The sequence below is a fragment of the Epinephelus fuscoguttatus genome, linkage group LG14 (assembly GCF_011397635.1).
Source record: "Epinephelus fuscoguttatus linkage group LG14, E.fuscoguttatus.final_Chr_v1".
Lineage (NCBI taxonomy): Eukaryota > Metazoa > Chordata > Actinopteri > Perciformes > Serranidae > Epinephelus > Epinephelus fuscoguttatus.
The window spans coordinates 12,063,251-12,088,165 of NC_064765.1; the positions used below are offsets into that span (position 1 = coordinate 12,063,251).

At 41.6% G+C, this 24,915-nt stretch overlaps 1 protein-coding gene across 4 annotated transcripts in view; it reads left to right on the top strand.

Annotated features, from left to right (window-relative positions):
* sptb (spectrin, beta, erythrocytic) overlaps positions 1–24,915 on the top strand; it is a 76,177-nt gene that overhangs the window by 30,765 nt on the left and 20,497 nt on the right. For all 4 annotated transcript variants that reach the window (XM_049597161.1, XM_049597160.1, XM_049597162.1 and 1 more), the window contains 21 exons: positions 1,146–1,243; positions 3,524–3,604; positions 3,767–3,882; positions 4,022–4,134; positions 4,226–4,413; positions 6,292–6,409; positions 7,457–7,615; positions 9,406–9,708; positions 9,798–9,948; positions 11,672–12,542; positions 12,664–12,801; positions 13,453–14,212; positions 14,364–14,566; positions 17,202–17,292; positions 17,737–17,883; positions 19,295–19,561; positions 19,992–20,216; positions 20,804–20,893; positions 21,499–21,789; positions 22,108–22,238; positions 22,494–22,698. In XM_049597161.1, the coding sequence (XP_049453118.1) occupies positions 1,146–1,243; positions 3,524–3,604; positions 3,767–3,882; positions 4,022–4,134; positions 4,226–4,413; positions 6,292–6,409; positions 7,457–7,615; positions 9,406–9,708; positions 9,798–9,948; positions 11,672–12,542; positions 12,664–12,801; positions 13,453–14,212; positions 14,364–14,566; positions 17,202–17,292; positions 17,737–17,883; positions 19,295–19,561; positions 19,992–20,216; positions 20,804–20,893; positions 21,499–21,789; positions 22,108–22,238; positions 22,494–22,698 (4,746 nt within the window). The remainder of the gene's footprint in view (positions 1–1,145; positions 1,244–3,523; positions 3,605–3,766; positions 3,883–4,021; positions 4,135–4,225; positions 4,414–6,291; positions 6,410–7,456; positions 7,616–9,405; positions 9,709–9,797; positions 9,949–11,671; positions 12,543–12,663; positions 12,802–13,452; positions 14,213–14,363; positions 14,567–17,201; positions 17,293–17,736; positions 17,884–19,294; positions 19,562–19,991; positions 20,217–20,803; positions 20,894–21,498; positions 21,790–22,107; positions 22,239–22,493; positions 22,699–24,915) is intronic.

Sequence of the window (24,915 nt, forward strand, 5' to 3'; positions counted from 1 at the left end):
ATACTGTACTCTAGTCTGTATTCACTTGTCATAATAAGTTAATAATAGTCATCAACAGCAAATAAAGATAAATATAAAGAGTTATTCTGCACAGTAAACCACATTATATAAATGTTTTATTAAATATGTATCACAATCTCCACATAGTATGATGAGCTGGTCACATGTGCAGCCCGACTACAGCTCAAACATTACTCTATTATATACAATTATGCTACCATAAATTAATATATGAATAAAATCAGAGTACATTAATGCTTGTTTTTATTTGCATTTGAATGTAACCACAGTCTACAACCTGCTGTGTCTGACAGAGAACTCTCTGATTAATTGATTAGCTGTATTTGGGTGTGTACGCATGCAGCACAGAAACAGTTTCAGCCAGCAGCCTTGGGATGTTTTTGACTTTTTCTTTTTCCTGGAATGAGATGCCTTCAGGTGGCAGAGCCATTATTATCTGCTGTAAGAAGCACTCCACAACATCAGAACATGTCTGTTTGACTCGTTTTATCTTTTCGGAGGGGGGCATATATTTATTTTTAATTTGACAGCAACACTGTTATTTTTAGACACGTTAGTTCAAACAATATGGCCTCCTGCATTATTCAGACTTTCAAACCAAAGAGAAAAAAAAGAAACAGGAAAAGAAAAAGAGTTGACTTGGTCCTGTCGTTTTTTTTTTTTTTCAGTCTGCACAAACCAAGGAGAACCAAAGCTGGCTAAATTTAGCCCTCTCTCAGGGCCTGTCTCTCAGATCACATCACTGCTCTAATTACTGGCCCACTGTGTGGGAAAATAAGAACTTCAATAATTACCACCCCTCCTTCTATCAACTGGACCCTCGGTATAGATGTGTGAGAATCCAGTCGGCTGATAACATCGATGATATATCACTTGAGATGTTGTTGAACACAAATAAAAACCTCCTCGTATTTCTGTAAGCTGTAATAAATGATGTATATCAGAGGAGTATTTGTGCCACTTTGCCAAAATGTTTCCCTGCTGCTGCGCCCTGTTAGCGACATGTTACTATCAGTTAAGTTTCTGTTCTCTGCTGTGAATTGTTCTTGTTTGATTGCAAACCTCACAGTCATTAGTTACGTTTCATTATTTATCATCCAGCTGCGCGTGTTGTTTTTAATCAGATCCAGGACATTATTGTGGAAACGGGCCAGGAGGACCAGAAGGAGACGCGCTCGGCCAAGGACGCTCTTCTTCTGTGGTGTCAGATGAAAACGGCAGGGTAAGTGGGATGTGTGACCTTTAGCATCACCAAGCTGTTGTGAATATCCTTTGGGAATCCACGTCTGTGCACAGCTGTAAATCTGTTGTGTTCAAAGATATTTTTGTGCAGGGTGTCTAGGTGTTAGACACTTAAATTTAATGTGTTTTTAAGACCTTTTTAAGACATTTTTTAACCAAATTTAAGACAGATTTTCATCTTCCTTCTCTTATGCAAGCATTGTAGTAAGTACAAAGGTAAGTTGTACAAATATGGTGATGTGCAGAAGTGGGTCTTATGTAGGGTTATGGTAATTAGTGTAATTTAGGTTAATCTTAATTTCCATTTTAATCTAAAATAGGTAAGTGCAACTATAAAGTATTAGGTTCAGTGATAGGTTGGAAGATTTGTAACATCAGAAATGTGAACTCTGACAAAAAGAAATTTAAAGATGAATAGCCTAAATGAAATTAGATGATGCTTATGGCAATGGAGAACTCAAACATTCAAATTTAAGACTATTTGTTGACATTTAGGGCTCCATTTTCACAGAAATACAGTTTTTACATTGGGTATTTAGTAGTATGACAGTCCCTGTCACCATTATTTTCAGTTCTATATAATTAAAAAAAAAAGTGAAGCACTGTTTAGTTTTTACTTTGATTTGAAGAGGTAATTTTTATTTTAATCAACCTTTATACAATATATTTAACCATTAAACCATAAATGAAGATCTTCTAGAAATACTTTGATATTTTGGAGAGTACAATTCACTTATTTCCACTTTGTTAAATATAAAGTTACTGCTAGGAGACCGTTAGCTTAGCTTAGCATAAAGACTGCTGGAAACGGGGAAACAGCTAGCCTGGCCCTGTCCAATGGTGTTAATCTTCTCATCTCACACTCAGCAAGAAACAGAGTAATTCTTGAAATTTAAATCATTTATTTAATTAGATAGCTTTACAAATGCTGGTAGCGAATTTTTTCACCTTTGGACGGACTCAGGCTAGCTGTTACATCTAGTTCGCTGATGCTAAGTTAAGCTAACCTGCTGCTTTCTGTAGCTTCATATTTAGCATACAGAAAAGAGAGTGGTATCAATTTGCTCATCTCACACTCAGCAAGAAACAAATACTCATATTTGTCAAAATTTCAAAGTAGTTTTTTAATGAGCGAGCTTAATAGGAGCTGGTAGGGTGAAATTCTTACCCCTACCAGACTCAGGCTAGCTAGCATGTCCTGTTTCTAGTCTTTAAGATAAGCTAAGCTAACTGGCTGCTGGTTGTGGCTTCATATTTATCATATAGACATGACAGTGGCATTAATTTTCTTATCTAACTCTCTACAAGAAAGCAAATTACCATTTTCCAAAATATCCAAGTATTTCTTTTCATTAGTGAGCTTTAGGCAAACTCGGGCTAGCTGGTTTATTCAGTTTCCTTATGTTAAGGAAAGCTAACTGGCTGCTGTCTGTAGCTTTATACTTATCAAACAGACATTAGAGTGGTATCAATTTATTTGTTTCACGCTCAGCAAGAAGCAAATAGGTGTATTTCTTAAAATTTCAAAAATATTTCTTTGATAAGATAGCTTTAGAGGTGCCGGTGGGTGAATTTTGTAACCTTTGGACAGAGTCAGGCTGGCTGTTTCAACCTGTTACCAGTCTCTATGCTAAGCTAACTGGCTGCTTGGCTTGATATACTGTATAGAAATGAGTGTAGTTTCAAATTACCCATCTCACACTAAGCAAGACACAAATAAGCATATTTGTAAGTATAGTTCTTTAATTAGTGAGCTTTAGTGGTGCTGGTAGGGGAAAAAAGTTAACCTTGGACAGACTCAAACTAACTGTGTCATCCTGTCTACAGTCTTTACGATAAGCTAAGCTAACTGGCTGCTGTCTGTAGCTTTATACATACCAAACAGACATAAGAGTGGTATCAATTTACTGATCTCACACTCAGAATACTAAGAGAGTGAATAAGAGAATTTCCCAAAAGGTTTAACTGTGTTTTAAGGTTAAAGGTCTTCATTTTAAGGTTAAATTCTATCATATTTCAGAATACTTGTCTCTTAATTTCCTTCCTCTTAGGATTCTTGAATAAATGTTATGATCTCTTGAGCAAATCACAAAATACCACTGGTCTGAGTCTGCTCAGGCGTTATGCCACACAAATATGTGGTTCATAATTACACGCGTGGAGAAGCAGAACAGATCCCAGACGTTGATTTAAAACAGGAGCTTCTCAGCTATGTCCCTTATGGTTCAGTCAGTGACGTCCCCTGGCTGTTGTTTTGCAGATATCCCAACGTCAACATCACAAACTTCACCACCAGCTGGAAAGACGGCATGGCCTTCAACGCGCTCATACACAAACACCGGTAAGGAGAGATGAATGGCCAAATCCACTCTCACCAGCTCTGAAATGTAAACACGCAGGAAGCCCGTCTGCTCAGTGTCTCTCCTGTTCATTCTGCTTCATCTCTTTCACTGTCTCATTTTCCTCTTTTGCTTTTCTTACTCTCTCCCTCTTACTCTCTCAGACCAGATCTGGTGGACTATGGCAATCTGAAAAGGTCCAACCCGACCCATAACCTCCAGAGCGCCTTCAACGTAGCAGAGCAGCAGCTTGGCGTGACCAAACTGTTAGACCCTGAAGGCAAGTGACTGACGGAGGCTGAGCCTTCATGTAGAACTAAATGTTTATGAGCTTTAAGCCTAGTGGAAAAAAAGACCTCAGGACCAGAGATGGTCTCTGGCTTGGCTGTGACTGACTTGTCTGCCGTTTTGTTTTGTAGATGTGTTCACAGAGAACCCAGATGAGAAGTCCATCATCACGTACGTCGTGGCATTTTACCACTACTTCTCGAAGATGAAGCAGCTCGCTGTCGAAGGCAAGAGAGTTGGAAAGGTGAGATGGAAAGATGACGCGCACGTATGACGAATTTGTTAACATAACTTTGATCCTGTGTCCCTGATTGTCTTTGACCTCCATTTTTCAGGTTCTGGATCATGCCATCGAGACGGAGAAGATGATCGATAAGTATGAGACGCTGGCGTCAGACCTGCTGACGTGGATTGAGCAGACCATCATCGTGCTGAACAACAGGAAACTTGCCAACTCTCTGACTGGAGTTCAGCAGCAGCTTCAGGCCTTCAACACCTACCGCACTGTCGAGAAGCCGCCCAAGTAAGTCGAGCCAAGACACCTTCACATTACATTACCAATGTTCTGTTTCTATTTTAATGTTCTCTTTGTCCACTGCTTTTTGACTCACCTTAACAATGATTCATATTCATAAAATATCAGTTATAAAACAGAAACAAAATTTGACACCTATTTTCGACACATCATCTGAGCAACTGGATTAAGGCTTTCTGTGAAACCTAAAATATACTTTTTTACTTTTAAATTTTTTCTTGTTGGCCATGTAACATCATCAATCATCATCATCATCAATTCTTTTGTGTGATGTTGTGATGCTGTTTTTAGTTGGGATCTTTCAGCCAAATTTAAACCAATTTATAGAAAAACACTTTGAAAAAAAGGTATTCGCACATTCAACTGTCTCAGATGTAGGTGCGTTGGAAAATATACCTTGAATCTTTAAACAGAAAACCCCGCACACTGCTCTTGTTTAGCTCTTGTTTAGGCATAATGTTTTTGGATTGTCCGCCATCTGAATTGGACAATTCCTGGTAACGTTTTTTAAAAAGGCCTTGGGGGAATTTCCTTAAATTTGGCACAAACGTCCACTTGGAGTCGCAGATGGACTAATCAGATTTTGACAGTCAAAGGTCAAGGTCATTGTGACCTCATGTCCATCCCATTGTTGGAAATGTGACATCTTAAGAACACTTTGCACAAACATCCACTTCGACTTGAAGTTGAACTATTAAGATTTTGGCAGTCAAAGGTCAAGGTCACTGTGACCTCACAAAATACATTTTCAGCCATAACTCAAGAATTCATACTCTAACTATGACAAAATGTAATGTTAAAGTAATGACATTTTATATCCAAATGTCAGCTTCACTGTGACGTCATAACATTCTGCAAAAACACTTACACGTTATTCAGCGTCAGGAACGAAAAGGGGAGACATTTGGTTGGATATGTAATTAGTGATGCTAATCTTGGGTGCCCACCCTTAAACTGATTTTAAAGATCTTTTGTGCTTCTCGGGTGAAGATGTGCTTGAAGCATCCATGTCTTAGAACTTGTATCTTCTTTGCAGCAGCATTCATATTTGAAGTATTGTCAACTGTCATGGCTACGTGTAAGTTGACAGACATGGATGTAAACTGCAACTGTAACTTGACAGGTTGGCGGAAGCAAATAACCGTGAGGCATTAATTCTAATGTTCACATTATTTGTCATTTCCGTATTCACTATATTTCCCTCTTCCACATTTGCCTACTTTTGCATTTTGACTTTTCCAAACAGGTCACTTTGACTGATTTGTCATCTGTACACCAAGAAACAGGAAATCCAATTTTAGAGCCGTTGTTCATCAAACATTCAGTATAATCACATATAAGTGAGCACAATTAATGTGCATGTAGACAAATGGAAAAATGAATACATCAATAATAATAACATTACTAAGACATTAGACAGAAGATAGATAACCCAGGGAAAAAAGACACTAATCATTATTGTACTTATTAAAAAAAACATTATGAGTAGAGACTCAATTATAGCAAAGTGGTTGATCAGCAAACACTGATCTTCAAATAAAATGCTCAAATATAGACACAACTGTGCACAGTCTACTTACTGAACTGTATCTGTGTGTGGAGGTGGATGTGGTTTACACTTCACTGTGGGCGTCACTCAGGTCTTTTAAAAGTAGAAAGCTCTTCCACATAGGTAAAAAAAGGTTGCCATTGGAGAAGGATATCTTTAAACCACAGAGTGGGATTGAGCAACACCGTCACAAATGCTTAAAATTTTCAAGAGTGGTTTAAAGTTCTCTCTGAAGAGGGGAGGATGTCAAGCAATGCCAGAAAAACTGCTGTAAAAATACAGTTTAATTGTATCTTTTTGTGTTTGTTTTCTTCCAGGTTTCAGGAGAAGGGGAACCTTGAGGTGCTGCTGTTCACCATCCAGAGTCGTATGAGAGCCAACAACCAGAGGGTCTACACGCCTAAAGAGGGAGCTCTGGTTGCTGATATCAACAGGGTGAGAGGGATCAGGATGTCTTATTCTTATCAGTTCATCTTAAGTGGGGAAAGGGGAAAGAAAAAAAATAATTACAGGATTGTGTTAGTGCAATACAATTGCAAAACAAGTTTAAGTAAACGTAATATTGATGTACAAATTTTGACAACAATTAACAAAGAAAAAAAACTTTGACAGATTTGAATACTGCAGAGGGTCACTTACAGCATATCCCCGAGTACTTCCAACATGTGGATTAAGTCTGTCCTCTCCAGATAACACATGAAGGGACCCAAGAGGTTGTGAAAGAGTGATTGATTACCCCTGATAGCATATGCATTTTTTTGTCTGCAAGGGCAGAGTTGTTGATAGTTCAGAAGTCCATTTATCCATACTACTGGCCTTCTTCCATAAAAGAGCAATCACTCTTTTAGCCAATAACAGGCCCCTTTTTTCATTCTTACTTGAAAATAACTAATCAGTGATCAAATATCTAATCAATTACTTGACTCCTCACTTCAGCTGTCATTTTATTAAAGAAAATATTTGGCTTTTTTCATATGATGATCATCTCTCTTTTGACCAAAATGTAAACATCTGTGGTTTGAAGCTGAAGCACACAGCTCAGTTCTAATGGCCCAAATTAATTCATTTAGCAGAGCACAATGCCGAGGCAACAATTAAATCACAAATAAATCGAATTATACCGGTAATACTATATTGCAAGTCTGTGAACTGCACAGTGAAAGCCATCTCTTGAAGAAGATAGAGGTCTGACATCACTGCAGACGAATGTATTTTTAGAATCAATATTGATTTAAATCGTACAACAAGCAAAAAATGTCAAACGAAAGTGAGAATTTGCAGCTTTTCTGTGTTTTAAATCATTTTAAACTTTATATCTGCTACTATAAGTTGGGCAAATCAAGACATTTAAGACTTTAAGACTGTTGCTGTCCTTGACCTGTTCCTCTTCGTTGATGGGATCAAGCAAAGAACTTCTAAGAACCCCCATCCCCCCACCAACTACCAAAAACAACAAACCCTCATCTCATCATCTGTGTGCAGGCCTGGGAGCGTCTGGAGAGGGCGGAGAATGAGCGGGAGCGCGTCCTGAGGGATGAGCTGATCAGACAGGAGAAGCTGGAACAGATGGCGAGAAGATTCGACAGGAAGGCTGCCATGAGGGAGACCTGGCTTCTGGAGAACCAGAGACTCGTGGCTCAGGTAAAACATCAACAACAACACTTTGGATATTATACAGTGTTTTTTTAGCTGATGTCAGTTCTGAGGCGTCTCCTGGAAAAGGTCCTGATCTCAATTAGACTACCTAATTAAGTAAAGTTACATGAATAACAATACAAAGTTTCACAGTATTTGCATTCATTAATGGACACAGCTGGTTGTTTGCATAATAAGTAATGATACTAAGTTATTATTTTTAGAACAATTCTCATTATTTTGTGCAACTAAAGCCTCAGTTCCACCGAACACTACGGTACAGTTCAGTTCAGCACGCTTTTTTTTTTTCGTTTCCACTGTGAAAAGTTGTGGATGGTACCAATGGAACCATTCTGTACCATCCCCATTTTTGGTCCCCCCTCTGTTGGGGTACCTAGCACACAGATCTGGTACTAAAAGGTGGAGCTGTGAACACTGCAGTCTGCTGATTGGTCAATAGAGGACGGTCACTCTGCTCAGGGCTGAGTTGTGTCTGGTTTTGAGGCTCATGTAACCACTGTTCATACTGTGGAGAGTTTTATTACTGTAGCTATAAAATGAAAGGATGTTTTGCTGCCTCTCGCAGCAGCTGGAATCGGAGAAAAAATAACTTAATTCACTGGACTGACTGCCAGCAACTTTTAAGGTGGAATGTTTACTTGTAATGTTACTCAATGCATTAGTTGACAACGTGAATCCATCAGCACACCTTAAATTTCACTGTGACAACTTTACTTTAGTTTTTATTGTCTCTCTTGGATGACATACATTTTTAGCAGTGAGTGGATTTTCAAGCGTTTAAAAATATATATTAATTTCATCCAGAGTATGTGAACTGCATATATTCCAATCCTCACTTGGAGAAAAAACAGAAGTGTCATGAAGCGTCATTCCTGTGGGCTCTGGCAACACTAAAACCCTGAACTTACCTGAGAAGGACTAAATGCACAAACCCGCTATTTTTAAATATCCCATGGAGAGAGACTCTCACTGCAGCCTGTTCTGTGGATGATAGATAAGGTGCAGATTGATGAAGGAGAAAATACAGTGAGTGACAACAACCCCGCCCACATTTAAGGGTACTGTTTGCGGTGAAAACACTAGGGTCTAGGTACGATGTCTGAAGGGTTCCTTTTGGTTCCAAAGGTACCATACCAAAAGTGTTTGGTGGAAACGGGGCTTTACTTATTATTAATAAGCAAATAAGTAATACTAAGCCATTATTTAAAAAAAAAAAGTTGAAGTTGAAAAAGTTTTTCCATTAACCTGGCAGAAATGGGCTTCTATAAGTATGTAACCTTTTTTTAATTGGTTCTTTTATTTTGTTGCTTATATCATGCACATGCCACTGGGTGATGTGATACTCAGTCCTGCCAAGGGTTTGACAATATTACACTGACCTACAGGGGGCAGTAATGCATCAAGGTAAGCTGCAGTGAGGCATCAAAGGCAGGGAAGAAGACTGCAAGTGAACATGTGCTAGAGCAAGTGTTAGTGAACCTGGTTGTAAACATTGCAGGGCTTAAAAATCAGCTTGTGTTTTATAATGAAGAAAATGCTTTCAGCACATTGGTTTGAGCTCAAGGATACACACTATACTTGTGAGAGACACTAAATGTAAACCTTTTTCTTGTTTAACAAGAAAACTACATAGGGCAGCTTTAAACAGTAGCAATACCTTACAGTATAAATACTGAAAGGATGGCAAGTGGCAATGAGTAAAAGAGCAGCAGTATTATAAGCCAAATGTATCTACAGTTTGTGCTCTGAGCCCCTCTCTGCTCTGCTCTCCTCAGGATAACTTTGGTTACGACCTGCCAGCTGTGGAGGCAGCCAAGAAGAAGCATGATGCCATCGAGACAGACATCGCTGCGTATGAGGAGCGAGTTCAGGTCCTGGTGGACATCTCAAAGGAGCTGGAGTCTGAGCGGTACCATGATGCCAAACGCATCGACGTGCGGAAAGACAACATCCTGCGCCTGTGGGACTACCTGCAGGAGCTGCTGAAGGCTCGCAGGGGGCGTCTGGACAAGAACCTGACCCTGCAGAGGATCTTCCAGGAGATGCTGTACATCATCAGCTGGATGGATGACATGAAGGTACAACACAGGAGGCAATGTTCATCAGCTTTTAACATTTATGCTTCAGACACTGAACTGATCAGACTGCTCTTTCTTCCTCTCCTCAGGCTCGACTCCTGTCTCCTGACTTTGGGAAACACTTGCTGGAAGTTGAAGATTTGTTACAGAAACACGCTCTGTTAGAGAACGACATCGCTCTGCAGGCGGAGAGAGTGCAGAACGCCAGTGCTGCCGCTCTCAAGTTTGCCAACGGAGATAGTAAGTGCAGTGGCTCATTGTGGCCCTTGTTTTGTTTGGAGTGAGATGACACAGATGGATTGCAGGCCACAGACCTTAACCAGACCAGGACTGGCTATTGAACCACAGTATGTTTTGAACTCCGACCAAAATGTGCCTGTAGCATTGAGTAAAACTGTCCAAAAATACTGAACGTTACCATCAGATGATTCTAAGATCGGATACTTCCAGATATTATATTTTGTAAAAGTTCATGAATTACTGCTTGTGTTAAAAAACATCATTAAACACGGCCGTGCTAATGAAGGTTAGCTTGTTTGGTTAAATTTGTGGTTCTCAAATATTGTTCAGTCAGACAACTCAAGTTTTAGATATTTATTTCAACAGCAGAACACAGAGTTTGTCGTCTGGACTCCGGCCTCATCGCTCCCTGCAGATATGTTCACATGAGATATTGGGGAGTGATGATTAAATATTCCCTGCTTAGCCGGAGCCTGCAGGTGGATGCTGGGGTGGAGGTGGGGCTGAGAGAGCAAGCAGCAGCACTGATGCAGGGCAGCAGCGGCATTGACAATGCAAAGGGAGAGCTGGGAAGATTTTGCATCTTTAGTAGACCACCAAATTGAGAGGGTGTGTTTGTTGATGACATATAGAGAGTGATGTATGACCTGTGTGTATGAATTAGTGCAGATTGAGATGACTGCCTGAACTAGCACACCTGCAGTCTAAGTAGTTTAATTAATATAAGTACTAAGTTTAATTAATATGGATTTTTTTTATTTTTTACAAAGCTGAATTTAACAAACTTTGTAAAGGTCAACATTGGCTCTTCTGTGAAGCAACAACAAACACAAAGTTTTTAATGTGGACCTCGTGTGTGGAGTCTGCTCTCTACGGGGTGGCTTGAGACCTGTTTAAAACCTACCTCATTAAGGGATTCTCAGACTTTTGAGTTTGATTCAAACCAAATTACATGTGTGAAATCTCCCTCGGTCTACAGTCCAAACCAAACAGCAGAACTTTCATCTCACTTCTTCATCTGAATCAAGCTGGACCATGGTTTGTTTCTAGCATGAAAACATTTTTTGGGTGGTTCGGGCCTTCAGATCAGTTACTGGAAGTTTTGGCAGGCTGTCGTCATGTGATAAGAGTAGTCTAGCACCTCTTGCGTAGCGCGCGCGCATGTGTGTGTGTGTGTGTGTGTGTGTGTGTGTGTATGTGTGTGTGGTTGAGCCATAAAGAGACGGTGAGACTGGCTGCACTCAGAGCAGACGGGTGTTAGCGATAGGAACATATACAGTGTAGGTTTCAGTTTATCCATAAACAATGCTGCATAACAAAATGCGGGTGAGACAGAGAGAATTAAGAGGACAGGAGAGCAGCTCACGTAGGTGATGATAACAGGACGTATGTATGTCATGTGTAGTTCTTTTGTGCACTCACATATTTGCAATATGACACCAAAACTCACCAGATCAAATGTAAACAATATAACAAAAATGCAAACCTTGGTTCAGACTTTCAGGCGTGAAAAGGCCCCAGATTTTCTCCCATTCAGTTAAATAATGTGGTTTGGTCATAGATATGTATGTGAGTGTCTGTATGTGTCTTTTTGGTCACTGTATGTGCCGCCCTTCACACAATTTATGCTGAGTTTGACATCCCAGAGCCCTGGGAAGAATTAAGCAGGTAGAGGAAGTCAAATAAATACATATGTATAACAATTCCTTAATTTCCCCCCCAGGCTACAAGCCATGTGACCCTCAGGTGATCCGTGAAAGGGTGCAGCATCTGGAGTTGTGCTACCAGGAGCTCTGTGCCCTGGCGGCCCAGCGGAAAGCTCGCTTGGAGCAGTCCCGCCGCTTCTGGAACTTCCTGTGGGAGGTGGCAGAGCTGGAGAGCTGGATTAGAGAAAAAGAGCACATTTTCTCCTCGCTGGATTATGGCAAGGACCTGACGAGCGTGCTGGTGCTCCAGAGCAAACACAGCGCCTTCGAGGACGAGCTCGGGGCCCGCCGAGCCAACCTCGACCAGGTCTTGGCTGAAGGAGATACGATGATCAGAGCCAAGCACTTTGGCTCCCCGAAGGTTCAAGAATGCATGGACAACACCACGAGGCAGTGGCAGCAGCTGGAGGAGCTGGCTGCGTTTCGGAAACAGAACCTCCAGGACACCCAGAGGTTCTTCCAGTTTCAGGGAGACGCTGATGAACTCAAGGCCTGGCTGCTGGACGCCAAGAGGCAGATGAGCAGCGACGACGTGGGCCACGACGAGTACACCACCCAGCGGCAACTGAAAAAGCACAACGACCTGAAGAATGAAGCAATCAAGAACGGAGCCACCATAGATGCTCTGTCCAAACAGGCCAACGCGCTGCCAGAGGAGCTACAAAACACCCCTGATATCCAGAGACGCCTGAAAGACATTAAGGACCTGTACATGGAGCTCATGTCTCTGGCTGACCTGAGACAGAAGAGGCTGGATGACACTATGGCCCTGTACACTATCTTCAGTGAGACAGACGCCTGCGAGCTCTGGATGGGCCAGAAGGAGACGTGGTTGGTGGGTTTAGAGGTGCCTGAGAAGCTGGAGGATCTAGAAGTCGTACAGAATAGGTACACAGATCAAATCATCTTATTATGAACTCCAAACTTATTGGATTCTCTTTGAGATGGTGTTTATGCGTCATGCACATTGTACTGTTTTCATTCCAAGTGGCACGTTTCTTGTTTTCAGGTTGAGCATTCTGGCTCAAGACATGGCAAATGTTCAGTCGAGGGTCGACGATGTCAACAAATCTGTGAAACAGCTCGAGGACAGCAGACACCCTCGCACCAAAGAGGTCAAAGAATGTCAGATGCGACTGAATAAGAGGTGCTTCACACATATTATATATCTGTCTTACACGTCATGAATTTCACTGTTTATTTGTGCATCAATATTTTTAAAAGATAAACATTTAATAACAAAAAAAGAAAAAAATGTACTGTATGTTTTCTCTTTGCTGTGACAAATCAAACCTTTCTTTAACACTTTATACAGGTCTATAATTTCTTTGTCACTTTAAAGTGTCCTGTAATTAGCACTAATTAGAGGTAAATAGAGAGAGTGTTCAAGTGGTGTACACTTACAATTATTTTCAGTTAATTGCTGGCAAGCTCTTTTAGTAAGTACACAGCAGGTCAGCTGGAAATGCAAAAACAAATTGTGAAATCTGCCGATAGGGAAGCACATAATTAAAGATATATGTAGGGTAAAGTTTCCAATCATAATTGAATTATAGATACATTGAAACGAAGACGAAATTATTACTTTCTCTAAAATTGGTGTAAATTACATGGACAGTTTACCCCGAAATCAATGATACATATTTTTACCATCATATACCATCATACCATATCTCACACTCGGCAACTCACACCAAAATAGATTGATAAATAGCACTACAGTTAAGAGGAAAATATGTATTTCTGATTTAAGGGTGAACTGTCCCTTTAAAATACTCACTCTCTCATTATGTTTCAGGTGGGACGCCTTTAAGGCCATGGTGGAGGACAAGAAGAGGAAAGTGGATTCTGCCGTCAGTCTGAACAACTACGGGCTGGAGTGTGACGAGACAGAGACCTGGATCAAAGACAAGACACGGGTGATCGAGTCCACTCAGGAATTGGGCAATGACCTGGCAGCCGTCATGACCATACAGAGGAAACTGTTTGGCATCGAGAGAGACTTAGCTGCCATTGACAGCAAGCTCACCTTCCTGAGGGCAGAGGCTGACCAGCTGGCTAAGGACCACCCGGAGAACGCAAACGACATCTTGGCCCGCAGAGATGAGCTGGACGCCGCCTGGGACACGCTAAGAAAGACTCTGACAGACAGAGAGGACTCGTTGGGTGAGGTCAGCAAGTTACAGACCTTTCTCCAAGACATGGATGACTTCCAGTCCTGGCTTTTCAAGACCCAAAAGGCCGTGGCGTCAGAGGAAATGCCCGCCACGCTGCCGGAGGCTGAGGAGCAGCTCAGCCTGCATGACGCTGTGCGTGAAGACATAAACAACCACGAGGAAGATTACCACCGTGTGAGGGACACCGGTGCTCAGGTCACCCAGGGTCAGGAGGATGATCCTCAGTACCAGCAGCTGGAGAAGACACTGAAGGGGCTGGACCGCGGCTGGGTGGAACTGCAGAAGATGTGGGACAGCCGCAAGAACTTCCTGGATCAGGGTCTGGGCTTCCAGCAGTTCATGAGGGATGGAAAGGCTGTAGAGGCCATCCTCAACAACCAGGTACTGTCCTGCAGAGTCACCCGGTTCCATAGAGTTAGGGATTTAATGATGGTGTTAGTGATGCTACAGGATGTGGTCTGGAGGAATGCAGCATGGTCAGGTAACCACGCCGCTGAGAGTTTGTCTTTGTCCTTCTTCGCTTTGTTCCCAGGAGTACACCTTGGCCCACATAGACAAGCCTGACACGTTGGCTGGTGCAGAGAAGGCTCTGAAGAAGCACGAGGACTTCGTGAGCACCATGGAGGCCAACGAGGACAAGATCGACGGCGCTGTGCAGGGTGGACAGCGTCTGGTGGACAGCAACAATCTGTACTCTGGGAGAGTGCAGGAAAAAATGAACTCAATCGGAGACAGGTCAGTCAACATGATTTCTTTTTTTAAAAATTTAATTTCACGCTTCTAGTCACGTTGTAGGTTTGCTGGAGAGAATACTGTAACAACCACAGTTTGAGAACCTGTTGATTTTCGTCCCTGTTGTTTCATCTGTGCAGCCTTGGTTCAAAATCCCACTGTAGATCTGTTTTTTCTTTTTATACCTTCAGTACTTAGGTAACATTGAATGTATAGTTAACAGAGATTGTATTGTTTTAAACATATGGTATCTAAAAAGTAAGTATCAATACTTTTTACAACCTCATAACAACTACAGTGATTTTTCAAAGTGTTTCTGATCAGGGAAAATACGAATCTACATTTAACTAAAACTACACTTGAATCTATGCTCTTAACTTGAGAGGAAAACACTTCTCTGCTGACTGTGAGTAATCAGACACATTTATCAAGCTACTTACTCCTACATACAGCGAAGTGTAAAAGCACGTTCTGGCAGCAGCAACATCTGTCCCATTGTTCAATCTTAAGAAAACATCCTTGCATTTTATTCAGGGATATGTCACTCTGCAAACAACTTCAGAATTCATTTAATTCATGTGATACCCTGAAAGTTACAATCTTGAAGATCTCTGTTTTGTTATGCCTCCGTGCTTGCGGTAGCTGTGGCCGGAGGCATTATGTTTTCAAGTTAACCGTCTGTCCCATTCTCGTAAACGTAATTTCTTAAGGAATTTCTTCAAATTTGGCACAAACGTCCACTAGGACTCAACGATAAACTAATCTGATTTTGGGATTGAAAGGTCAAGGTCACCGTGATCTTGCATCTGTCTTATTCTCGTGAATGTGATATCTCAAGAACACCTTTAGAGAATTTCTCTAAATTTGGCACGTTCACCTGGACTGATTAGAATTTGGTGGTCCAAGTTCAAAGGTCAAGGTCACTGTGACCTCACAAAACATGTTTTTGGCCATAACTCAAGAATTCATTTGCTATGCATGACAAAATTTCACACAAATGTCTATTAGGATAAAATGATGAAGTGATGACATTTAATATCCAAAAGGTCAAAGGTCAGCTTCACTGTGACATCATAATGTTTTGCATAAAACACTTTTCTGGCCATGACTTGACATCATAACTGGGGAACAGAAGACGAGGCATTTGGTCAGATACAGAATTGGTGACACTAACCTCGGTTGTCCACCTTGAAACTGTGCTGATTGTACAGATCTTCTGTGTGTGAAGCATTTATGTTTTCACAGACATGGATGTAAACTGCAACTTGACTGGTGTGTGGAGCCATACAACTGCAACGCTGTAGTTCTCATTAGTGTGCACACAATTGAGTTAAAGCAGTGGGTCCTGACTGGTCTAGCCACGGGGTCCAATTTTTCTTCTTAGTCCTTAGTTCAAGGTCCACACAGTTCAACATATTCAGTGTCGGGCCATGTTCTCTAGCTAGTCTGCTGTCTCCTTCAAGTAGCTGTCCCTTACTCCTCACTCTACAGCAGGAAACAGCACTTCAGAATAAAAGCTCTGTGCCAGAAATTCACTGTACTTAAAAATAAAGTAGATTTTTTACAAACTTGACATGTTTGCAATTAATTTGCGGTCCATACAGAAGGTCCACTTTTGGACCTTTACCCACCATTTGGAAACCACTGAGTTAAAGAGTGAGTCTGTTGTGTTAGCGTCGTCTACCCTCTATGGGAGACCAACCACTGCTTGTAATACTGTCACCATTGTGTTACCTCAATTGGCAATTGATAGTGATTTAATAGAATTTTTTAATGTGAAAACCTTTGAGATCATTACTTCAATATCTCTGCCTGCAATTAACATGTGAATGAACTGCAATCCAATATTTCTATAATATTTAAATGGGGATTCATATTTGGCTGAATGGAAACCAAATCAAAACAAAACAGAGGCAGAAGAGAAATTCTGCAGCTGATAGACAAAGTACATCAGAGAAAACATTTAATAAAGAGAATTTAGTAACACACTGACACGTTCAGACAGTGAAGACCTATGCAAAGTGATTGCAAACAAAAGCAATGCCAGCTTTATTTTTGTTGTTTGCACATTTGACAAATACAGTCTACAGCCATGCCAGCAGCTCTGTGGAGCTTGTTTCTGTACTGCAGTCATCTACTATTTGCTCTTCACCAACTTTAGAGACTTTTCTCATCTCACAGTCCAAAATTCCACTGGTAGCAGTCTGATAAAAGCTGTACAGGCCCTGATCTCGTGTAGAAAATAATAATCTTTTCAGTTTCAACCAGCTCAGCAGTGAAACAGCTTTCTTATCACTGTATCATTCTTGACAACAAGAGGCTGTAGAGAGGCCATGGGAGCTTGTCCCATTAACTCCCACAATTCAGCTTGGTAGACGGGCGCCCACAATAATGGATATTGATCTTTAAGTGAGAGCTATTCTTCACGGCGTCGCAGAGAAACAGACGACTGTTTTGGGTTACTGTGTCAGGTATTTTTCTGTGTGGAGGAGGAGCTCATAATGATTCACCCTCTCACTGTCGTTCAGCGATGACTCCTGTTATGTCACAGAGAGAGGTGTCAAATTAAGAGGTGGAGGAAGATATACTGAAGTATGGAGTTGTATTTTTAATGTATTTTGTTGTGTTTGGCCTTCAGGCATAACAAGAACAAGAGGAGAGCCCAGGAGGTGTCAGAAAAGCTCAGAGACAACCGCGACCTGCAGCACTTCCTGCAAAACACTCAGGATGTGAGTTCACCGTCAGTTTACTGTTCATGTAATCGCTGGGTAACATCACGTAGTACTTTAATTATTTGCTTAATTATTCCTTCACTGAGATGTGACACCGCAGTGTTTTTCCTCTATTTATTTCTTGATGATTGTGGTTAATTTGCAGAACACTCTCTGCGTTGTTTATATTAACACAGTTGTACTTGATGAGACTAAATTTATATCTTCCCTATTTAGGATAGGGGTCCCATTTGGCTAATTGGTAAATGCTCTGTTTTCAAAAGATAAAGAAGTAAATCCTGCTCAAAGAAAGTCACCTCTGCACAAATATAAAATGCTGACGTTTCCATGACTTTCCCAAGTTTTTTTTTTTAACCGTACGTGCTTAAATCTTAGCTGTTGATTTGAATCTTTTTTTTCTTGGCTAATCCCTGATACTCGCTCTTTCACTCCGTGCTTCAGCTGACTGTGTGGATCAACGAGAAGATGCTGACGGCTCAGGACACGTCATACGACGAGGCCAGGAACCTCCACAGCAAGTGGCTGAAACATCAGGCCTTCATGGCTGAGCTGGCCTCCAACAAGGACTGGCTCAACAAAGTAGACCAGGTCAGTGATACTGTGTATGAGCGAGGGATGTTGATATAAAAATAGATAGATAGACAGATACAATGAAACTTTGTTGGAGCATTCCAGTTAGCAGCACATAAATGTTTACATATTCACCAACACATTCTTGCGTATCACATCATTCCTACGATGACATAAACATTCATATCTATGTTTTTAAGATATATGATAAACAGCAAGTAAAAACAATATAAGAATGAAAACAGCCAAACACAACAGTTATTTCACAAAGTCCATCAGGCACTTTGGATGGAAGGGGCAGGGGGTGGGGGGTTGGCAATCCTATGATGGTGATGCTGTATATCTTATTGATCCTACATTTTTAGGGGTTCAAGCCGGAAGGTTGAAACCGTATTTTTTTCTGTGCTGGTTTATCTTCTTCCTGAATATCATAGATACATGAAATGTTCGCCAGTGATTAAAGAATTTAAACCTCCTATGCAATAAGTCAGATTTACAGGATTCTTGGTACAGACGTCCATCTATTTACACTCAACAAACTTGCCTTAAGAGCCACTAAAGTCAGCCTTATTAGATTGTCCGCCATTTTGAATTCTTTTGGAAAAACACATTTTTGACATCTCCTTCTAAACCATAAGTCTGATTGCTACCAAATTTTCTTTAGATCAGTACTGGACCAAGTTGTCAAGAGTTATCAGAAGTGACCACTGAATTCTAAAGAAGGCGTGGCTTAGCACATAAATACACCTAACCCCATATACAATCATAACAAAAGTTGCAGGACATGTCAACATAAGTACCTGAAACACACCCTGAAAGTTTCATTTAAATCAACGTAATGCCAAAAAAATGGACGTGGCATAACACAAATAAGACAATAAATCAAAAATTGTTTGTCCAACCATTACACAACTCACAGAAAATGTTTCGTAACAGTGTTAATCCATGTGTGGAAAGTTATTTTGAGATTGCTCAATAGGGGGCACCACCAGTACCAAACATGTACTTAGGCCAGGAGCAAAATGTGACCATACTGTACATCAACGACAGTTTGTCCGAACGTCACCAAACTCTGTGGATTTTTTTAAATTAGGCTGTTGAAGCATGTCCACAAGCACATAAGTATGCAGTTGACCAATAAGAGGTGATGGTGCTGCAGAAGAAGAGGGTGGCCCCGGGACAGATTTGGTTGTAAAAGAATGTGTTATCATCATAAAACTAGTTAGTTATCTTTAATGTAGGTGTCAGAAACTGTTCAAGGTCTTGATCCTTCACAGCTTTCAACTTCTGAACAGTCTGTGTTGACTTGGACCCCACAATCGCTGCTTGCAGAATCCTTCTCAACCTTTTAATGACTCACTCCTCCTCCATTGGCAGCTTCAGTGAAACCTTTGCTAACATCTTCTCTTTGTGTTTTTGTTGGATGCAGGAGGGCCATGAGCTCATGGAGTCCAAGCCTGAGTTTGAGCCCATTGTGACGGAGCGTCTGGCCAAACTCCATGAGCTGTGGGACAAGCTTGAGTCCACGACTCAGGAGAAAGCCCGGTTGCTGTTTGACGCCAACCGCTCTGAGCTTTTCGACCAGAGCCTAACTGATATGAAGAAGTGGCTCACCGGGCTGCAGCAGCAGCTTCAGACTGGAGATGAGGACGTCAAAGATCTGACTAACGCCAACATCCTGCTCAAAAAGCATCAGGTCTGTGTCTCTGTAGCATTTACTGTATGTACTTGAGATTTGTATGCTTGTTGTGTCTGCACTTCTTAAATTATGTGTAGTTTAATCTCACCACGGGAGTGAATACATTATAGTTTTAGCTTGAGCGCTTTCTTAGGATTAACTCTGAGTGAGTGAGCACCTGCGTTGGATCTGTATTTGTGTTTACTGTTGGCATCTGAACACAACAAACAAAGAAGCATTATATTTCTTGGAGAGAAGAACTGGAACACCATAAATCTTCTAAATTATATTACAGTCGGTTTTGCATTGGTAAAAGTTAAATGAAATCCGTAGCTGCAAACAAACTGCAAGACAAACTAACTTTTGGTGGGTTTACCCTCCACTACATCCTGATTAGACTCCTGAAAGGCTATTCATCTTTTCCTCTAATCGTATCTCCCTGCGCCAGATGACAGAGAACCAGGTGCGTGACCGGGCGCGGGAGCTGGAGGAGCTCCAGGATGCCGTCAGAAAGCACGGTGGAGGCAGGGAGGACCAGCCGGAGCTTGAGGCCGAGCAGCAGGCCCTGCAGAGGGACTTCCAGCAGCTCCTCACACCACTGGCCCAGCGCAAGGGCAAACTGGAGGCCGCCAAGTCTGTCCATCAGTTCTACAGAGACCTGGCTGACGAGCTTGTAAGCATGGATCCAATTTCTGAGCAAAATTAAACTGTTGAAACTCCCTGCTCTTGCAAAAATGATTGATAGCACCAAATGTGAATAAAGGATGTTGAATTTCTAAAAGAGCTGGATTAATGTTGGCTTTTGAATGACAGCCAGATAACACCTTCAGGGAAATCTCCAAGCCTGAACTTCAGACAGTGTTTTTTCCACCCCAAAATGATAACTTATTAATTTAGAAATGAAGTTTTCAATTATAGTATGTACACTTAGTATGCAAGGCAGTGAGACCACCAGCTCTCTCCATGAAATTGACTCTGCAGGTGAATCTGGGTAAAAAGCTTTAATCCCTTATTGGTTTCACAGCCTAAATCCACTTTAGTCAGGTGGAGGAGACAGCTTAGAGGAGGATTTTTACTGTTTGAGATGTTGGAGACATTTTATAAAGGGGGTAAAATTCAGCACAAAGAAAGGTGGTCTTAGCATTTTGTTATACTCTGTGTACATCTGAGATCTGTAAAGCTGTTTTTCAACAGAAACCAGCCCCTGCTATTCTGTCTTTTCTTTGTTACAACCTTCTTTTTCTTCTTTCTCTTTCTCAGCTCTGGATCGAGGAGAGGATGCCCCTGGCAATGTCACAAGAGCACGGCCACAACCTTCAAACTGTGCAGATGCTGCTGAAGAAAAACCAGGTGAGAGGTTTGTCTGTAGAGTTGCGGGTAGCCGTACGGTAGATTGCCAGCTACTTTTTTAACAATTTCTTTCCATTGTTGATTAATCTGACATTATTTTCTTGATTAATTGCTTTGATTAAGGTCTATAAAATGTCAGAAAATCAAGAATTGTGCCCCTTTCAGTCTCGTAGAGCCCAAGGTGACTTCTTCAAACAGCTCATTTTGTCCCACCAACAGTCCAAAACCAAGGGCAGAAACCAATGCAGACAACCCTCTTATTATAGAGGCCAAAACAAGAGAGAGTTTGGTTATTTTTTACCATCTGCATGAATGAAAAAGAATTAATATGTTATCAAAAAACTGTCAGTCAGTTGCGCAGTGAACTAATTTCAACTGTCAGTCAAGATCGGATCGTTCCTTATACTGTAAAAGCAAAAAAACCCCAAAACATATCCTCGAAAACACTTTGTTTTTGATTCCATTTATATCACAAAAGAATACGACTGATGTTTGAACTTCCTTCAAAAAAGCAGTTGCGAAGGGACTTGCTTGGATAGCATCATATCATCTCTCATGTGATTCTGTACTATACACTCACTGTCTTCTTCTTCTCTGTCCATCAGACGTTGCAGAGGGAGATCGAGGGCCACCAGCCCCGCGTCGACGAAGTGCTCGAGCGAGGAAGGAGGATGGCGGCGGCCGCCAGCGCAGAGGGCAGACCGGAGGCAGAGCGAATCACAGAGCAGCTGAGGGAGCTGGAGGAGGCGTGGGCCCGGCTGCAGGACGAGATGGCCAAGCGCAGGGAGAGGCTGAACGGCTCCAGCTTGGCCCAGCACTACTACAACGACGCGGATGAGGCCGAAGCGTGGATAGGGGAGCAGGAGCTGTACATGATCGCGGATGAGAAGGCCAAGGTGAGGAGCAGAGCCTGTCACACACACGAGGAGGCAGGGTGGTTAATCAGGGAGGTGACCGCAGATGTCTGAAACAGATCTTATTATCCGAACCAGAACATATCACACTGTGAAGATAACAAGTGGCACTGCATGCATTACCATGATTATATGCTTTGGCTATTCTTCAATTAAGTTGACATGCTTTTTTTGTGGCACCCTCTATTGAGAGCTCATTTGGAGTGTTTTGTTTTGCTTTGATGTGTCTCCTCGTTCTTTTTTCCGCATAATTTCATAGCTGTGTTTCTTCCTCCTCCTCTTCTTCTTCCGTCTCTCCAGGATGAGCAGAGTGCCATGCTGATGCTGAAGCGCCACATGATCCTTAAGCAAGCTGTGGACGACTACGCTGACTCCATTCAGACGCTAGCTGACCGTGCCCAAAAGCTGTTTGCCGAGGACCATCCTGATGGGTTTGTGCTTCCATAATTTGATGTAAACACTGAAGGAATTACATCTGAAGATGCTAATTCACTCATGTTGTCCCAGTCAGCTGTGGTTTGGGGCGATAAGAGACACAAGCACGTAGAAGTGCGATAATTCCTGCTTCCTAATCGCACACCTCATCTAGAGTAAACCCAAATCCAATCTGTTTGCCATTTTCTCATTTTCTCCGTCCTCCCTGCATCTCATTTCCTTTGCACCCTCTCCTTTCACCTTGTCTGCAGTGAGGAGATCATCAGACGACAGGGCCAGGTGGATAAGCAGTATGCGGGGCTCAGGGAGCTGGCGGAGGACCGCAGGAAGAAGCTGGACCACACCTTCCATCACTTCCTGCTGAGCCGAGAGGTAGAGGACCTGGAGCACTGGATCGCAGAGAGAGATGTGGTGGCCTCCTCTCAGGAGATGGGCCAGGACCTGGACCACGTCACGGTATTATTCACACAAAAAAGATTCACACGTACGAGCATGATGGTGCAATGGTTAGCGTTGTTACCCTACAGCAAGAGGGTTCCTGGTTCAAACCCAGGGTGGGGGAGCCCTTTTGTGCAGAGTTTGCATGTTCTCCCCGTGTCAGTGTGGGTTTTCTCCAGGTACTCCAGCTTCCTCCCACAGTCCAAAGACATGCAGGTTAATTGGTGACTCTAAATTGTCCGTAGGTGTGAATGTGAGTGTGAATGGTTGTCTGTCTCTATGTGTCAGCCCTGTGATAGTCTGGTGACCTGTCCAGGGTGTACCCCGCCTCTCGCCCAATGTCAGGCGGGATAGGCTCCAGCCCCCATGACCCCCAACAGGATAAACGTTTACAGAAGATGAATAAATGAATGAACATATAATCGTACCTTTTGAGAAAGAGAAACAGAGTGACACTGGCCACAACATCAAAGTCTAAGAGACTTAATCTGCACCAACAGGCATGAAACTTCAGGGCTCATACTTCACCAAAATCATCGCGAAAATATAACTGAAGTGCGACCATTTGTCTCTCTGAGCGACACACAGACAAATGCTTCTGTATCAAGGAGGCTTTTATCTATTTAACTGTTTCATTTTTATCATTTTTATGTCTTGTGTCCAGGGGTCTCAAACTATTTTACTGTTTACATTTGTCTTGTTATCAGCTCAGTAAAGCGGTAAAGCACGAACCTGTATGAAAGGTGCTATAGAGTTTGATTGATAAAGTAGAGGTGCTCAAATACACGTAAAGCTGCAAGTGGTAACCCATTTTTATCTTGTTTTGGAGCTGTGTTAGATAAGACAGTTATACTCACGGACGACAATTTCTACATTAAAGGGAACTGAAAAATCAAAACTAAAGAGCAAATGATAGAAACATCTCATTAATAATAAGAGACAAGCAAGAGGATAGTTTATCTGTTTTATATTATCTTATGTTTTGCTTTAATGCTTTTGCTTCTTTTGGTTTAAAGTGACTGATTTTGATGAACACATGTAAGTTTACAGTCCTTGACTTGAAATTTTCATGGTCAAATCTTATTTGTCAAGTCCCGCCTATCCTCAACTGATATTTTTTCGTGCTCATTGATTCATATTCTCAGTTGCATCCTTAGTTTGTTTTCTTCCACACCAGACAAAAGAGCCGAGACACCCAGTTAAACAATTTGTCTTCATGACTTGGCATAAGAATTAAATTTATAGGAGGATGTATTCCACCCGGATCTGTTTGTTGTTTGTTTGGTCAGGGTGTGTGTGTGTGTGTGGGTGTGTGTTTTTAGGTGCGGCAGCAGAGCTGTCCATAGCGCTGAAAGGGAGCGGAGGAGATCAATACACAGACAGACAGAACACGTCACTTAGTTTGGTTGCTGCTTGCTTTCCCTGGTTGTAAACAGAACTTTCGACTCTGTCATAGAGACAGATGCAAACTGCAAATAGCTGATTCTCCGCACCTCCCCCCACTGATTCTGACAGAGAATCGTTCATAAGTTCAGAAAAATATTTAGTGCTTTGCAAGCACAGAGACGCCAAACAATTCTAGTGTAACCAAGTTGAACTGTGTCTTCAAAAAATTGTGATAGATCTGCGAAGATCTTTTGTAGATATTGAAAATGTTTTTTTTTTAAAATCTGGACAAATGGAAAAAGTTTGTATTTTAGTACTGGATTGATCTCACAGATTAGTTGTGAGGAGCTCCACTCAGGATTCCTGTGACCATGATGCTTTTAACGTTCAAATTAGGTTTAATTCATTCATCCATCTGTGTTGGTATATGAATACCAAGTACATCTATTGGTCCATCTCACCACATGCGGACTGAGTTGCAAGATAGTGTAAATATAGAACCATGTTAAGAACCTAATCGCATAATAATACGTGGCTTCAAAGCAGACAGAGCTGCAAAACCATCCAGATCCTTACAACCAAACAATTCTATGTAAAATCACTCACACTCAGAGCCCCTTGTAGCGCAAATGGAGTAATACTTTGTTTCATAACCACATTTTTCTGCAACTGCAAGGATTCGACTATGAAATCGGCACTTGAAATCGGTTCCTTGAATCAATATGTGGAATAATTGACCATGAGGGCTCACCCCTTGTATAAAGATATCGTATTGCATGATTGTTTTTAAGAAAATGTATGTAAAAAAAAAATGCTTGTGAGCCACATAGGCATAGCTGTGAAAAAATA